A 16,827-nucleotide genomic window follows, 5' to 3' on the forward strand; every position below is an offset into this window, starting at 1 on the left:
CCCTGCTAGTATTCGAACATTAGTCGAGCAGTTTTTGTTACTTGTAGCAGTGTTCAGTGTGGAAGGAATATCACGTGACATTTTCAAATATTGAAATATGCCTCACGAATGCCCACGCACGGAACACGAATATATCGTATTCGATAAACGGGTCGCTACGGCACTGCGTTTCAAATGATGTAATAGATGCCCAAGCAGCACAATGTACCGAAAGTCGAGTGCAATAGGGGTGGACGGTATGTGTCTTATCAATGTTCTTTAGTTTCACCAGTCTGTTCAAGGCCTTCCACCTACCCGTCCACCCCTATTGCACTCGACTTTCCGTACATTGTGCTGCCTGGGTGAGTTAGTAATTAATCGCTGTGCAACTCAAGATCACGTGCCGTTTTTGCGGTCCCGAGTTCATCTTTTTTTTTCTTTTTTTGGTGGTGATGGTGGTGGTAGGATGTTCGAAGCAAGAGGAGTGAAGTCAGCCTGCTCAGGCAAGGCGGAAAGTTTCACTCCTTTGTGAAATATTAGATACGTAGACGGAAAGAAATTAGTTTAGAAAGAGAAGAAAAAAGAAGGAGAAGAGAGAGGAAAGTTCTTGTTCTCATTCTTGATCGCTCATTATCATAAAGCACGATTGTTTTGTGCGTATGAATTGAGAGTGAACTCCTGCGTAATGCTGCGTGTGAAGTATTCATTCTGTTACTACGCATTTTTACAGAATCTTTTCTCAGAGTTTTTACATTTTTTTTCATTTTCTGAGAAATTACACATTCAGATGAAACGCATTTAATGTATACCATTCTACACTCCTTCGTTCATAATGCAACAGTGCGAGCTTCCCTGCCTGGAAAGGCCATGGTTATTAAATAAAGATATTAAACTTATAAGAGCTTCATAGCTTCCAGCCAGCTGCGCTGGCAACAGTGACGTTCGCTACGTCTCCAGGAGTAATCACGTGACCGTCGGCAAAAGAAAAATGCCGACATATTCTCGTAAGGTATCTAGAGGAGACGACCTTCAACGCAAAGGAACCCTCCGCCGAACTTTAGGGAAATCTTTGAGGACGAAGAGCAGACACACGCGTCATATTCTGGAATACGTGCACGTGACCCGGATAGCAAACGGCTGTTTCGCCTGTCCGCTCACCCGTTGGTCTCATCGTGCAAACGCCAACGTGACTTCTTTCGTGATTTGTTGAGAGTGAGGTATTCACGGTTCTCAGCATCCGTATCGTCTGCTTGGACGGTATATTTCTGCGAATGTCTCGAAAACTATTTTGTTGTGTCTCATCCCTGTCTGGATGGAACTTCCACATTTCTTGCAATAGCACTTGTGAATAAAATTCCGTTGACGCTCGAATGGCTCCATCTGTGCAAGGTCGTCCGTTCAACGGACTTTCTTTGTATGGAAGGTGGGGGGGGGGGGGGGGATCGCCGTCTATTTGAGAGTGCGACGCTTTGGGGGCATTTGGTTCTCGTTCCTTTGGCGGTGTGCACCGGATACCCTGATGTCATTTCTTACCGCTTGTCGGGGCAGACGGGTATCTTACAGATATGGTACTCTTTGCGTTTCGGTTCTTTCTTTTTTTTTTCCCGACACTTCGTGCCAAGTTGTACCAAATAAACGCTTCTTTCCGTCGACGTGAACTTGAATTTCAAGTTTTACAGGAAATGGGGTAACGGACGCGTAGAAAATCAGCACCGAGAATACCGAAACTCATCCGACGACGACATCACGGAGTGCGGCTCCCCCAGTGAAGGGCCGCGGGAGAGATCACGTGCTTATGAGTACCAATAGGAATGGCGGATGAGGCTCTCGCTTCTCTGACGCCGTAGATCGACGCGAACGTGTGTTCATCTCGCCAAGCACGACACGCAGAAAAACATAATTATATTTCCCTGAATGCTCGGGCGTGCGGTACAATTCGTTCATGATGAAAGCAACCACCTGTATCAATGTGTCAGGACCGCTTTAATACCTTCACTTCGATGAGTCCCTGTCACGTGTACTTTTCTTAAAGTATTACTATTTTTCTTGTTATCACTTCTTTAGTATCACACCTTAGTATGCAGCGTTCAGCGCTATGGAGCAGGCAGCATTTTGCAGTTGATGGAGTACACATCGCTGTTTCTTTCTTTCTTTCTTTTTTTCATTTACTCTCGTTGCTTTGCGTCGTACATCGTTCCCAGCGTCCTGGCATTGTGCAAATTTACTCCCGCCTACTACGCATAGCACTACAGGTACCCCACCAGGCATTTCCTTTTTTCTTTTTCCTTTTTTCGTTCATTTTATTAAACATATCCCCCCCCCCCCACACACACACACACACACACCAGAGAGCAATCAATGCATCCCGACTTTTGGAATCGCATGTTCTTTAGAGCCAGTGATACAATCATCCTGAATTTCATGGCGACTACGAAGAAGTGCGCGTGTGTGAGTGTTCTGTTTCCGGTCAATTCCTGTTCGGACGAAGGCGACTCCATTAGAGCAGTGAAAGAAACTGCTGAAGAGGGAGGAGTTCGTTGCGCACGGCATAAAATACGCTTTTAGTGATTTCTGTTTCTTCTTTCCTCAGATGACGACTATTATGTACAAGAGCATAGCCTTCTATATACTGACAGGAGGCTATGACAAGGGCGATGGCCCTCGGTTCTTGACTGCGTATCTTTCGTTTTGAGCTTTTCTTTCTACGTCTTGTTCTTTCGTTTCCTTCCTTTCTTGGTGTTTTTTTTATTTTTTTTAACATGGAGTAGATTTGATAGTATCTTCCATAAGACAATTAATGGGGAGGTCAGATGCGCAATGGTGGAGTTCCGCTGTTCGATTCTGTCACGATTGCTTTGCGTCTTTTTATTTCCATGGTTAGTTATTCACTTATCCATTCGTCAAAGTAACGACTTGTCTACTATTACATGAAATATCCGCAACGAAAACATTATGTACTACTGGTACCAGCAAGTTAAGGGTGTCAGTGAATAAAGAGGTCGATCTATTGACCCAAAACACTTTGAAAACCGCAGGTAGCGTAAAAAAAATTCAGAAGTCAACCTATTCCATTCATCCATGGCTGTAATAAGAAGAAACAGAATGGAAAGAATTAGTACATTACTAATTACTAGACGAGCTATAAGGTCTCGTACCGTCGAGAGACGGGCGTACAAGACAAGAAAAATAAGCAAAGCTTTGAAGGTTCGGCATCCATGAAAGGTGCGACCTGCCTGATCCAGAAACGGGTTGCCGAGCTGACGTTTCAAAGTAGTTCCCGCCAAGTTCCACACGCATCGCCCGACGATGCTGCATATACCCCCCGTGGGGAACAACAACAACAAAAAAACACACAAAAAAACATATATATATATATATATTGGTCCTCCAAAGAAACCTAGAATCTACTGAGAGTTTCTGCTACGTACCCTAATAAATGCATTACTAATATATGTAGTGATAGATAAGTGCTGGAGAATACTAAAGGTGTCACCACTCGTGTCCTAAAAAAATCGCCTTCTTTCAGAAACGACGAGCTGATCGCTGGCGATCACACGACAGAGCTCCTCCTTTCTCGTGTCACCAGGAACTTCAATGGCGACACCATCACGTGCGAGGCAAGGAATGATGTCGGAACTACAAAGTCTACTCATACCCTCAACATTCACTGTAAGCACTTCGATTGATTGGTTGTTTATTGCGTTACAAAGTAACCGTCAGTTCGGTGTATCGCTTGGGGGGAAATGTATTGGTTACCTTATTTACGAAGGTTTGTAACAGAAAGTTACGAGGGACCGCACAGACTATGCCCATTGCCTCGTGTTGTCTGCGTCCCCGAAGTTCTGCCACGTAGTAGAAAATGACGATCCTGGTTATACGTTCCTCTTGAGTGTTGTTACGCCAACCGGAGTCCACGATAAACTTGACGGAATATGTTGCTGACCTCTTCCCTGTCGTCGTTCCTGGTCCCACGGATACCTCTTACTGTCTTCAGTGCGCTGGAGCCAAGACTCAAGTTCTCGTGACATGATAATTATTTACAAACTATGATACACGTGACCTATAATAAATACGAACATGTCGTGATTAAATGACTCGACCTCCATCTCTGCGCGATGCTCAGCTCCGACCCTCTCTCCGGTCACTGCTGGGCCATAATCGCCAACCTGGAACTCAGGTCCAAAGAGTTCCAGCAGTGGTTTGACTGTTTTAAGCTTATGGCACCTCCTAGTTCCCCGCCCTCTGCACCCAATTTACAACTAACAGTCGTGGCTGTCAGGTCGTGTACCTCGTAACTTTGACCAGTGCAAGGTCCGGGCGTTACCTCCCTGATCGAGGGCTGGGGGATAGTTGGGTTCTCCTCGAACCCTCAAGTGTCCACCGTCGTCCTCGCTGCAGCTGCAAAACCATGAAGAGTCACCCCCACTGCAGCTGTCTAGCGGCATCTACACACGTCATATGGCATATCGATATGGCAACATTCGGCCCGAGTTCTACATCGAGGAAAGTGATCGCTGCCTAGACAGCTATAATTGTAGAACTTGTTTGGAAATTACATTCTTCTGTCTTTACTCCTTCTTCTTGTTGACTCGCATGCACCCACGCCCCCTCAAGCTGTTGTCGGTCGCGAGCGTCACAATCTACATGTGTCCTACGGAGACAGCACCGGAGACCGGCAATGCACACTGTGGTGTCATCAGGGCGCCCACCTTAACAGGGTGGATAGCACTAAATGAAGAAAAGAAAACGAAAGGGAAGAACGTTCCACTCGCAATGGTAACGGAGGGCACAGCTGCTACAAAAATTTAACAGCACCTATTAATCTATGGGTCACAGCGGCGCCAGCCGGAGGGGTTCAAATCCCTCGAAATCGTACATTTAGTAATGCATTTTGGAGATGGACGTCGAGGGTGAAATCCTTTCCCGCGTGTTAAGTTCGCGTAGTACCACCCCCGAAATTTTTTTTTTTTTGGCTACGCTGTGTTTACGCTCATATGTTTACGCATAATAAATGCCCACTTGTAAGCTATACATGACAGCCTATTGCGGAGGGGTGATCGGCGTGGTCTCAAGGGGGCACTGCTGCCAACCGCGGGCCCCAAGAGAATCTCCCGTTCCTGTGAAACTATATATGCTATGTCCCCAGAGTTCATTACCTTTGCGATAGGGACACGTCCCCAAATTGTAAAGGTTAGCAGATATCAGATATATAGCAAGGTGTCGCGAGGGTAACGAGAGAGAAGGGGGTCTGAAAACTACTAAACTAAAAAAAAAGTAAAAACAATAATGCTTTGGGTTTTTTTTTCTCAAGTAAGTAACAAATCTGACGCCCATTAATTCGTTGAGCAGATGCCCTCATCTCTAAGAGTCTTCTAATCACCTGCCTTTCACCGTTCCCCTGTTCTGCTTCTCTGCTTTATTCTTCCCCTCCTTCTTCTCTCCTCTGTGTGTGCCACATATGGTGCTAGTCTGCTTGCTAATACGAGAGGTGAGAAAGGACAAACAGGGTAGTGCTCCTTCCTTAATTCCTCTAGGAACTCTCTACACTCTAATTACACAGCCCCAAAATCCTTGACACGCGCAAATAAGAAAGAACAAGGAAAGAAGCGGTGTTATTATCGATCGCACTTTTTCTCTTCTTCTTTTTTTTTTCACCCATACACATGTGCGACGTTGATACACAGAAAGCGGACGCGTTGTTCGTTGGGTACCAGGTGTGACAGCTTCACGTCTAGCGTTGAGATGTGAAAGAGTAACGACAAACGCCTCACTGACAGAGAACGCACCTTGCTTCTGCCGGTGTTCGTTTGTCACAACAGGTTGACCCGCATCGATTTTGAAAATAACGAAGGCGAAGGTAAAAAGGGGATGGGCGTCCCGGTAATTAGTGCGATGAAGCGATGGAGCCTTGAAGCGGGCCGCGAAGAAATACGTTTAACGCGGACAAGTAGTTAGCGTGGAGCAGCCCCGTATGACAGAGATTAATGAGCCAGATCCCCGGCGTTCACTATGGCGTGAATGCAGAAGCCTCGGCCCTGTATTTACTGTCTTCACTCGCTCTGAAGACGACCCGGGCTGTATAGGCGTCGTGCAATTCATTATGAATAGAAGTTGGCATGAAAGAGTTTAGGCGATATTTTGACAGGCCTTCGGCAGGAGCCCTGCGGGGCGTAGACGGAGGCAGCTGGAAAAGTTACGTGAGCTAGGGGGCAACGTGCTTTTGGGGTTTTTGGGTGGTGATACTGTTGGCGTGTTCAATCGCATGCTCAACAGTGGCGCTGAGAAGGAGGCGAGAAACATAACCTTGCAGTGCAGTTCGACATCTTCGATATCAGTTTGCTTAGCCTTGCCTAAATTGATTCCTGGAATATTAAAAAAAAATGAACCACGTTATGGGTTAAAGGTTAAGGAACGCAAGTTAGGGAGGTGCGTTTCTTGGGGTGTTGCAGTGGTCAAAAAGAAGGTGGTCAAAAGGTGAGGATGTGCTCTTACACAGGCTGCAAATAGCTATACGTACATAAAGTTGTACTCTGGCCGCCAGAGACGTGCGTTCCATCCCCATAGATGCTTTCCACGGTAGCTGCTTTGAAGCCTAAAATACGTCGTTACATACACACGCAAAACGGTGCGTCTACAACATTAATTCAACATTTCTGACTTTAACGGTTTCGGTGTCATGTAAGGCTAACAGGGGAGTCTCCGTTTTCCTTCGACCACATCACAGAAGAACAGCAGGGTCATTGCCGTATATTCCATCTTCGCTATAGTAGCACATAGCCGGGTCATCTAGAGAGTCGTAACCTTTTGTCTTTAACTCCGTCCATGCACAAATGTTGCATTCACAGCCGGAAGGAGCAATCTAACGTCCTCTTCGAGGAAGAGGAACGTCCTCTTCGCGTTCCGTTCTTGTTTTGTCTTTCGCTTTTCAATTCCAACTTCCTTGCGCGTCTGTACTGTTTTCTGTGACTGTCCTTATTCTTTTCTGTTTGGTAGTTGGACGCCGTCGTATCGACTCATAAAAAGCAGGCTTTTTTTTTAAGAGGCGGGGAAATTTGATTAGGGAGCTCTCGAGACCCTCGATGGACATCTGCACACGAGCTTCTTTGCAAAACTGAAGACGACGAGAAAATGCGCGGAGATACTTGAAGATTTGAAGCTCACAAAAGGGGCTTCCGTCTGACATAGCAGGATCTGTCTTTCTGTTGATGAGAGTTACCAAAGAGGCATACTCTGGTGATTGTGAAAAAAGTGAGAGAGTCATTTCAGTTACTTTCGTACGTTCCTTGGTGTCATGGCCCCTATGTCTATTGTCTCAGCTTGAAGGCTATACAGTCATGCAACCGATAGCTGGAAGTGTGCAAGCAGCGCTGTGTTCTTATGGTGATTAATCTTTTGTGAGGCAGAAATGAATCTCATTGTCACCGTCAGCCTCGCTTTCTCTATCTCACGACCGTATTATAATTCTCGCTCGTTCATCCCTTCCATAAACTTCCGCTTTCCCCTGCTTCACAACTCCTGAAAGCGCGCATTTCATCAACAAGCCCTAGCAAAACTCCGATACGACGAGCATCGCCGCAATGTCGAGTTTGTGACAAAGTATGGCGATGGATACCGCTTCGAAAACCTGGCCTGTGCAAGAAGCTTATATCCCGCTACGTCGCCCCCTACAGGGACCCCCGCCGGATTTCTCGACGTCAATTACGTAGCGGAATCGCTTGACCCTCCCAACCGATCGTCGTCGCAGAGGCGCCGAGACAGTTCACGTCACCCGCATCAAACTGTTCATATCTTCGTAGGTTCATTGCCTCACGTCGCAAGGTTGGCTGCCCTTCAACTCGCGGGAAGTTGTGAGACAGAAACGGAAGCTCATTCTTTTCGCTCGTTCATCCCTTGAATAAACTCCAGCTTTCTGTTTGGATAATAATCTCTATCATAGATTACGCATCTCGGCTCACACCTGACGTTTTGAGCAAGTTAATACAGTTATTATTATTTCTGATTATTGCCGCCAGAAAAACAAGAAAGAAACATGCGCAAACTGCACGTGTGGAAATGTTCAGCTATCTTTGGCTGTTGTATGTTCCATTCCGGTATGAGCTTGAGAACCATATACGAGCAATTTTGTATTTCAGATCGTCCAACTTTTAAGGACAAGGACGAAACAGCAGCGGCTGAGCTTGGGGAAGAAGTGACGCTGAAATGCGAGGTGGACTCGAACCCAAAGCCCGACATCGTGTGGATGCACGAAGCTGCAGACCACGTGCTCGGCAAACACGATACCTACGTGATCCCTTCGATCCAAGCGCGCGACGCAGGCCGTTACACGTGCCGCGCCACGGTGCCCGGGTTCCCAGAGATCACGAAAGACATTTTCGTCTACATCAAAGGTGCGTGATCCCACTTAAACTGATTTGTGAGCTGCACCTGCGGAATCACAAACGTAACTTCGGCCTCTTATAGGAACGTTGCTTTCCACATGCTCTTGATGATTATTCTTTTCTTCGCTCCTGGCGACAGGTCGTCCGAAGGTTAAAAGCCCCGCAACGCAGTACGGCATAGAAGGTGAAGAAGTTCGAGTTGAGTGCATCATTACGTCGGTGCCCCCTCCAACGCATGTCGCCTGGTCCAGGAACGCCGAGGTAAACAGATCAGTCTTTGTAGATCGTTGCACATTTTGTCATAGGCGCTGTCTACTGAAGGCCGCGTTGAAGCCTACGTACTAATTAAGGGTTACCACTGTGCTGAAATAGCTGTTTCAACGCACCTATGCACGCGGACGACTGCAACACCCCGACAGGAAGGTAGTCCACGCGAACCAAGGAAGGGCCCCCTAACGTCCTTATAAATAATTCTAGAGAAAACGACGCTCTCATGGGGCATAGCTTTTCCCATGCCTTGAGGCAGTCAGTCGAATGTGTCAGTGTCGAACGCTGTCTTCAGAAGTCTGTGATCATAAAACACATTACAGCAAATTGCGCGACGAGCACACAGAGAGGAGCGAGATCGAACAACCCAGCGCCAAATGGGCGTTAACGACAGTTTGCTGCCACATCCAAGCCGACCACTAGATGTGCGCCACGAGGAATATCTTGTATTTGTTTTTGTTTTAATATTCACAATTATAAATGTGTTCCCGCCATGCCTAGTCAGCAATCCATTTGCTCGTGCTGTGCCATTTATTAGCCCTTGGCAGCCGTATTGACGGGATATACATATTTCCAAAAAACAGTGTTGTAATTGAACAAATGATAAGCGCGAAAAATATTGGGGCGCTGAAAGTGGGGAGCTTTTAGATTTAGATTCGATAAATTTGTGCGTAAATACCGGTGCCAGGGAAGTACTCACCAGGTGCTCTCGGCCCGCGCGTGTGTGCAATCCGCCAACCTCCCCACCACTACCACAACCACACATGGACAGGTGTTTTAATGGTGTCGGTATCTTTTTCTCTATTCCTTTCTTTACATAGTTGGTGGACATAGACAACAACCAAGGCTACGAGATCATCAAGGAACCTCTGTCTAATGGGCTTCGCAACCTGCTCATCATTCATAACGCTGAAGATGATGACTTTGGGCAATATAACTGCTCAGTCTGGAACCAGTTCGGCCAGGATAGCATGCTCATCACCGTGCTGAAGCAGAGTAAGGGTTATTTAAAGATTGTTGGATAAGATCGGCGCCTATCGCGTAGCCTGTTCACAAACAACTGTTGCGAGGAAGTGCGATGCTGTTATATGTGACGTGACGACACATTTTCCTTAAGAAGAGTGCATCACTTACGCATGTGCCATTTGTTACTTCCTTCGTCCAACTTTCTCCGCAAGGCACTGCATGAAAATCTATATAGTGTGGGTCAGGGCTGTCATTTTATTGTCTTTCTTTAATTTTCCTATATCTGACTTATTCTTTCTCCTGCTTACGTAATGTCCTCCACAAATGGGATTCATGCGTTAGAGAAGCAGTGGAAGCCGTCATGTTTTTGTTTTTTATTTTTTGGCTGCGACGGGTTGTATGATGCATCAGTGTATCATGCATCATTGCACAATAATAGTGACCGTACGCTACGTGTAACGTGCGAGAGGGGTCTTCACGTGCCCTAGAGCACCATGCACCTCTTCCGAGAGCCCCAACTGGGAAAAAGCCAAGTTCACGTAACTCCGTGATGCACCCGGAGTTCAAATCTGGCAGGTTCTATTGCCTTGCACCCCACTGTCATCTCTTCTGTCCTCTGCTGTTGCCGTGGCTAGCGCAGAAACATCCGTACGAAGACAATGGACCTTCCCCAAACATGCCTCTCTGTGCCAAGTCTTCGAAGATATCGAGGAGCTGTCGATCTTGTCATATCCACACGGCCGTCAGAGACGATCAGGCTGAGCTGAAGAGTAAACATCAGGCGGAGTAAAGAAGAAAGAGTTGCGTCAACTCTGTCACGCGTCAATCGCACCTTGCGCACGACAAAGTGTGCTAATTGCGTAAATAGCATTCTTTGGTTGCCCCGAAAACCGCAGCAAAAGGAGCCTCTAACCGCCAGCCAGAACTGATGAGAAACGTTTGTTTTCATTTTGCTTTCGAGCCACTTTGCGATTTTCGCCGGCGCGTGCTTTAATTAAAAAGTCTTTCTCACAGCAACAGCAGCCACAGTCCCTCCTCACCGAAGTGGCGGACGTGCCTTTCAGAGCGCTAATTTGATTTTAATCACAAAAAACTTTAATTGGGATCATAAGGTGACTTTCTTAATTTCTTTCCGCGAACATTTTGCACGTTTTTGCTTCTCATCATTCGTGGCTCGGTGGTCTTTGAGGCTTACTTTACCCGACACGCTTATTTTACAGTTCTTCTGGTAGATTCGCTTTTAAACTGTTGGACTATGCGGCTAATTAAGGGAGAAATACAACAAAGTGAACTTTTTTTTTACAAAGGACCTCCCCTGTTGCATCACTGATTGTTTTATTTCACTTTACTTTTCAGAGAATCTGCCTATTTTGATTATCTTGGCAGCAGTCATTGGCGGGATCGTGGTTGTCGTCACTGTGACTATCGCAATTATCCTCTGTCTCCGAAAGAAAAATATTGTGAAAGGTAATCCTCATTTCACCGTGCATTATATATTAGAGGGGAGTTGCTTGCACATTGATAAGCGAGCTGTGTTGCCTGCTTTTCTTAATCTCCAACTCAGGTAGCAAACAAGTTATTCATGTTTTAGGTTACGTTACTTGAGAACATATATTGCACAAACAGTGCGTTATGCCATGTAATCGCTTCGTCTTGTTTCCAAAGCAAGCGATTACCTTATACCTTTTCGTCGCAATACGATAAACAAAACAGTTTTTCTCACATGTCGGTTTCGCAATAAAGCGTGCACGTCTAATGCCGACAACACTAGCTGATCTTTATCGTCTGCCCGAGGCGACACACGTCGATGTACAAAGGGCGCACGAAAATGTTACTTATTTGGCAAACAGTAGCAGAACCTCTCCATTCTGTCTTTAAACTGAAGTGGCTTCTACTTACAGACGAGGATTTCAATTCGGAGAAAAAAGGAAAGCAGTCGGACTCGGCGTCGTCAGGAGACTCCGACATCAAAGTGGAAATCCGGACGGCGTCTTCGATGTCTAACAATGAGCACGATCGCAGTTGGGAGGACAATAGCGATACCACGCGGACCCACGATACACAGGACATCTACAAGTACGCCAACAACGTATCCGACTACACAGACGGAAGTTTTCCCCCGAAGTCCGTAAGTTGCTGCATCATCTGACGACGTCATCATGGCCTGATGATACTAAACAATCTGGAGTCCCAGAGAAAAATATATATCCATATCTCTTCGAGAAAGAGTTACTTTAGGAGTAGCTCTCGATTTCACTTTGCTCCTTGCTTAAATTATTGTACACTTTAGCAAGTGAACGTTAATAGCGAAAAATATCCTCAAACGACCTTTCTTTCCCATGTCTAGGAGGCACAGAACAACAACGGCTACATCCCGTACGTCGACTACTCGCGGGACTACAACCCACCGCCACCGCTGCAGCTAAATGCCAGCCGTGATAGTGGTTTGTACGGAAGTTCGCCGCAGTCCCTCAATGATCTGGGACAGAGCATAGACCCTCGCTATAGAGCGGGCTATGCGAACCCATACCTGCGGACGTCGCAGTCCAATCTTCCGCCACCGCAAGGCGTGTACGTCAGTCCTCGCGCCGCGGCAGCGGGTAACATCGTCCTTCCCGGCGCTTCTTCGGCGACGCTGCCACAGAATAGGTATATCACATCGCAACAGAGTCACCTAAAACCAGGAACTTTGGCCACGCATGTATGATGGCAGGAGACCACCATGTAAATAGGACTGCTTCTGCTGCTCATGCCTGCTGCTGTCCAGTACTGTTGAGTGTTCCTTCTAGTGTGTTTGTCACCAGCCTTCTTGCCTGGTTGCACCACATTCTATCGATGACTGTATGTGTTGCCAACGGAAGATGTGTATGACAACTGTGTTCCCTAAACAGGGATAGCTTACTTTGCCGTTCTAGACAGAGTTTTACTTATTTGTCGTTGTGTGGTTGTGCTTTACTGTTTCTGAAGTATTTTAAACGAGATGTAGATAGGGCTGCTTGGCGTTGCCGCTGCATAAAACACATTCGTGGATCTTGATGTAGTCTTGTCAGCTTGTATCATCTCACTTTCCTGAAGAATAATTAGAGCAGGCTGCACCTCTCTGCGTTAGTCAGTTCATGTACGGTTTCAGCGTGCAGATATTATTATGTGTATGGGATCCAGGTTATGATGTCATTTTCTTCTGTTTTCTCCTTACCTATAAGTTCAAAAATTTCAGTTGGTGCACAATCCGACATCAAAATTTACATGGCTACGTCGAAGAAACCGTAGTGTACTATAAAGTAAAACTATTTACGATTGCTGGTATTGCTGCAGTGACAATTTTTGCATTAACACGTTCATCATCACTTTGCCTAGTCGTATCACAACAATGCAACGCCAATGCACGCTCTCTGCAAATTTCAAGATAGGCATGCCACAAAGGCATCCTTAGTTGTTGTTTTCTTCTTTTACGATCTTACAAGTGCAATGTATCTGGAGGTGTGGCTGTTCCAGCATCTGTGTCTTGCTGAAAAAGGTTTATCCAATGAACACCATACAGCTGCTCAATACAGGCAATAATCAGGCGGTCTTTTAGATCGCCAGCTCATGTGAAAACAGTAACTTCCACTGTTGCTCGAGTCACTGTTGGTGCAACCAGGCAAACGGTGCCCACCAAGATAGCATCTTCAACTAATGACACCCATTCTCTGCCGGTGAGTTTTAACGATGCGTTTTGGGAACCAAAGACCTTTGTGAATTTAACCCTGCCCCCATGTTGTACATAGCGTTGCCGTGCGGGTGAGCGCCGGCTGATAGGAGTATTTGATAAGGGGCAAGAGGACTGTGACTCTTATTTATTATGTTGTGTCTGCTGCACGTAGTTTTCTTAAACGTTCTATTATCATGAGTGATGTGTTTCCGTGTTCACAAAGAAGTATTACTTCATTTAAAGTACAGCAGAAGAGTGTTGTGGTGACATTACTTCAACTTCGTTTACCTGTTACTTCTGCCTTTACTAGAAGTGGAAGTTGCAGCATTCAAGCTTGAGTTCAGTGTCTGGCAGATTTCATTAACTCTCTCTCCGTGTGTTTTTCCTCATGCCAACCTGGAATAATTGAGTAAAGTTACATAACTGCACTCCAGTCCTGTGCCATTTAGATAAATGCGCAACTCCTGGAACCAACCAAGCCATAAAGCATTGTGGCAGCGAGTGTCGACATATCGACGCATTAAAACAGTGCTTTTTCTTGCTTGATAGTACTAGTTTACTTTGCTTCGTGCGTGAAACGGCAAAACAAAGTTCTTCAGTGCCATACCGAATTATGAGCTATTTCTTCCGTAAAGATGAGTGCGTGTAGTATTGGCAACTCTACAGCTATCACTGTATTCGTGTGAAGAAACGGAAACAAGGTTCGCTTGTCCTTATGAATGAGATAGATGCCTGAAGAGGAGAGTTCGCTGCATTCTTGTAGGACCAGACGTTCGGTGGTAACGACAATTCCACTGGTCTGTCACCTGTCCGTAGGCCGTCAAGTATGGCGTGATTAAGGTTGTGAGGTAACCCAACGTCATCTAGACTAGAGAAGGCGTGGTCAGTATCCTCTCTTCACCCTTCGCTGCGTGGACATAGCGAGTCGCTGGGTCGTCCGTTCTGCCAATCGCTGCATGTGAAACATAGAAAGCTCGTGGCCGCTCGTGGTTTCCCATGCGGCTTATGGTGGCTAGTTTCCATGGTTACGGTCGTTGGAAGCATCGCTGAGAAAGCACTTAGGAGCAAGGGAAGTTTGAGTAGCGATCATGCCTTGTATAGTCTACGCGACCTTGGGCGCGTTCTTCAAGCAAGCACCGTGGTGTGCTGAGGATGCAGCGAAGCGCCCCCTGCGACGGTTCGACACCCGGCGTAGAAAGCAATAACTATGAAAAGCACACGGCAAAGTATTTATTCTGAATGAATGGCAGTTACTCGGGTTTAGTACACTTTTATCTCTAGGTACAGGCCCACATAGTGTTTTAGTGATTTGTGTATTTTTCTTGAAATGAAGTGCGTTCGTAGAGGGTGCTATCAGGGCAGAGAAGGCTCCGTTATAAAGCTTCGGGTCAGTGGTGGTCGGCAGAGAGTGTTGCCAGTGTGCTCAGGTCGTACGAACAGAGATTGTAAATTTATGTCTATAATAAGTGGCCTTTGACGAGAGCATGACTGATGTGTACAGTGTCCCTACTTCTGTGTTCGACTCCCATCTCGTTTTCATGTGACTGGCCAGCCGGAATGTTTCATTGTCGCTATGCAAGTGTCGACGACCATCACCTCATCACATCATAAGAGTGAATGCTTCGTTGTGTACTTACATCAACAGTTTCTACAACGTACTGCTTGCGACATACTTGTCTGAAATCGACAGCTCGTGTTTGTCGTGTCTGAAATCTCCAGGTGCTGCCATGTTGTTTCGTCCGACTGATAGATCCGTACAGCATACTACCCACCCTCACACACAATAATGATGCAGATCCTTCAGGGGCTACCAGGCCAATACGAGCTCCTGAACATTTGATTGAAGATTTCAGACAAGTGTGTCGCAAGCAGCACGTACTTCATTCCGTTGCCAATACTTATGGAGCATTATTGTTGGTGCTATCCCATGAACCTCTTGTCACTTCAACTTCTGCGTTTTTAAGTGTACGATTATGCTTCAAGGTCTTCGTGCAGACGTTGGCTCAGTTGATTTCATTTCTTATGCCCGCTAGCGTTTGTCTGTCTGTGTTGAGTTTCACGCGATGCGGCGGCATCTGTGTACATAGGCTGTACATCATACGCGAAGAGACAAATCGTATTATAAACATTGTAATGAGTGTTTTATTTTTGCCAGTACAGGATAAGCAGTGAAGATTTGCTCACATGTATGTAACATACGACCCCAGATTGACGAACTGTCGCTAGATCTGAAGTGAACAGACTGAGAAGTGTTAGAAACATGCTTTTTCACAAATGCAGAAAGTGTCTGTTGCCTGTGTTCAAGAAGCTGTGGTCAGCAATAGAAGTGCGCGCCATTTCCAGGGAAGTGAAAGACTTTTCGTGAAACATGAGGACAGTGTGTTTTCTACGAACGCTTCGTCCCCTTTCCGTGTTTCGGGAGGCTCGGCTTCCATGTGAGAAAAAGAACATTTTGTGATGACCGAACTGAACGCGAACTGATGTTCCTTGTCAAACGTGTAAACGAGAAAAATTTACTGCCCACAGTTTCTGTGGAAATCGTCTTTGTGAGGTAAAGGTACCTTGTCCTAGTACTTATGCCAACGCCATAAGTGGTGATTTTACAAATGTTAATAAAGAAGAAAATGGCAGTATTGACGTCACGCGTCTTCGTTTCCCGATTATTTCGCTTTTCATGTGTGCTTCGGTTTCTTGGCAGTTAAAACGTCGCAACATGATACAGGCTTGTCCTGATACATGATTATTCACGAGTGCCCGGGCAGTGAGGTTCACTCGCTGTGCCTGCACCGCAATGCACCGGCTGTGTCTGCTTGAGTAATTTCCTTGGATTTTCCCCGGACGTTTTGAGACAATTATGGATGTTCCCCCGGAAGCCCACCGATTTCAAACCATCTCGTGAAAACACAATTGCGAAGCAAAATGGGGCCACAGATCTCATTAGTTATAGCGACTTCAATATGCTGCACCCGTGTGCACTTCGATAAATCGCGCCGTTTATTTCTACGTCTAAATCTATTTCTTGTTTATTTTTACGTCTGTTTTATTGTTACGTCAGTGTCTATTAGTACGTCTAATTTTACGGCAAAGTCTATTTGTACGTCTGTTTATATCTTGTATTTCGGTCTTTATTTTTACGTCTACTCCCATTTTTACATTACAACTTTTACGTCTATTTCGACGTCTAATTTTATTTCTAGGTGTATTTTTACGTCTAATTTTTACGTCTGACGTTGACGTACAGATAAAAACAGACATAAATATAAATAGACGTAAAAATAAAAACCGACGTAAAATAGACGAAGACGTAGAAATAGTAGTTTTCCAGAGGTTGTCGAGGAGGCAGTTTATTCCTCGGCTCTGGGTAACACAAGAACAGTTTTGTCTCAGAATCATAGTGATGCAACCATATTTCATCAGCCGTAACAAGTCGCCCAAGAAAAGTGTCACTAAAACGTGCACTAAAACCAACAACTTGGAGGCATTCCTTCGACGTTGTTTCTCATCGGCATTCAAACATTTCGGGACCCACTTGAACGTTGTATGGCT

At 45.8% G+C, this 16,827-nt stretch overlaps 1 protein-coding gene across 1 annotated transcript in view; it reads left to right on the forward strand.

Annotated features, from left to right (window-relative positions):
- Nucleotides 1-15,918, forward strand: part of LOC135386087 (irregular chiasm C-roughest protein-like) — a 153,158-nt gene extending 137,240 nt beyond the window's left edge. Inside the window, exons 9-15 of the mRNA XM_064615811.1 lie at nt 3,506-3,648; nt 8,112-8,366; nt 8,497-8,618; nt 9,446-9,620; nt 10,947-11,057; nt 11,492-11,718; nt 11,938-15,918. Coding sequence (XP_064471881.1) covers nt 3,506-3,648; nt 8,112-8,366; nt 8,497-8,618; nt 9,446-9,620; nt 10,947-11,057; nt 11,492-11,718; nt 11,938-12,297 — 1,393 coding nt within the window. The 3' untranslated portion in view covers nt 12,298-15,918. The remainder of the gene's footprint in view (nt 1-3,505; nt 3,649-8,111; nt 8,367-8,496; nt 8,619-9,445; nt 9,621-10,946; nt 11,058-11,491; nt 11,719-11,937) is intronic.
- Nucleotides 15,919-16,827: the final 909 nt, after the last annotated feature.

The sequence above is a fragment of the Ornithodoros turicata genome, chromosome 2 (assembly GCF_037126465.1).
Source record: "Ornithodoros turicata isolate Travis chromosome 2, ASM3712646v1, whole genome shotgun sequence".
NCBI classification, from domain to species: domain Eukaryota; kingdom Metazoa; phylum Arthropoda; class Arachnida; order Ixodida; family Argasidae; genus Ornithodoros; species Ornithodoros turicata.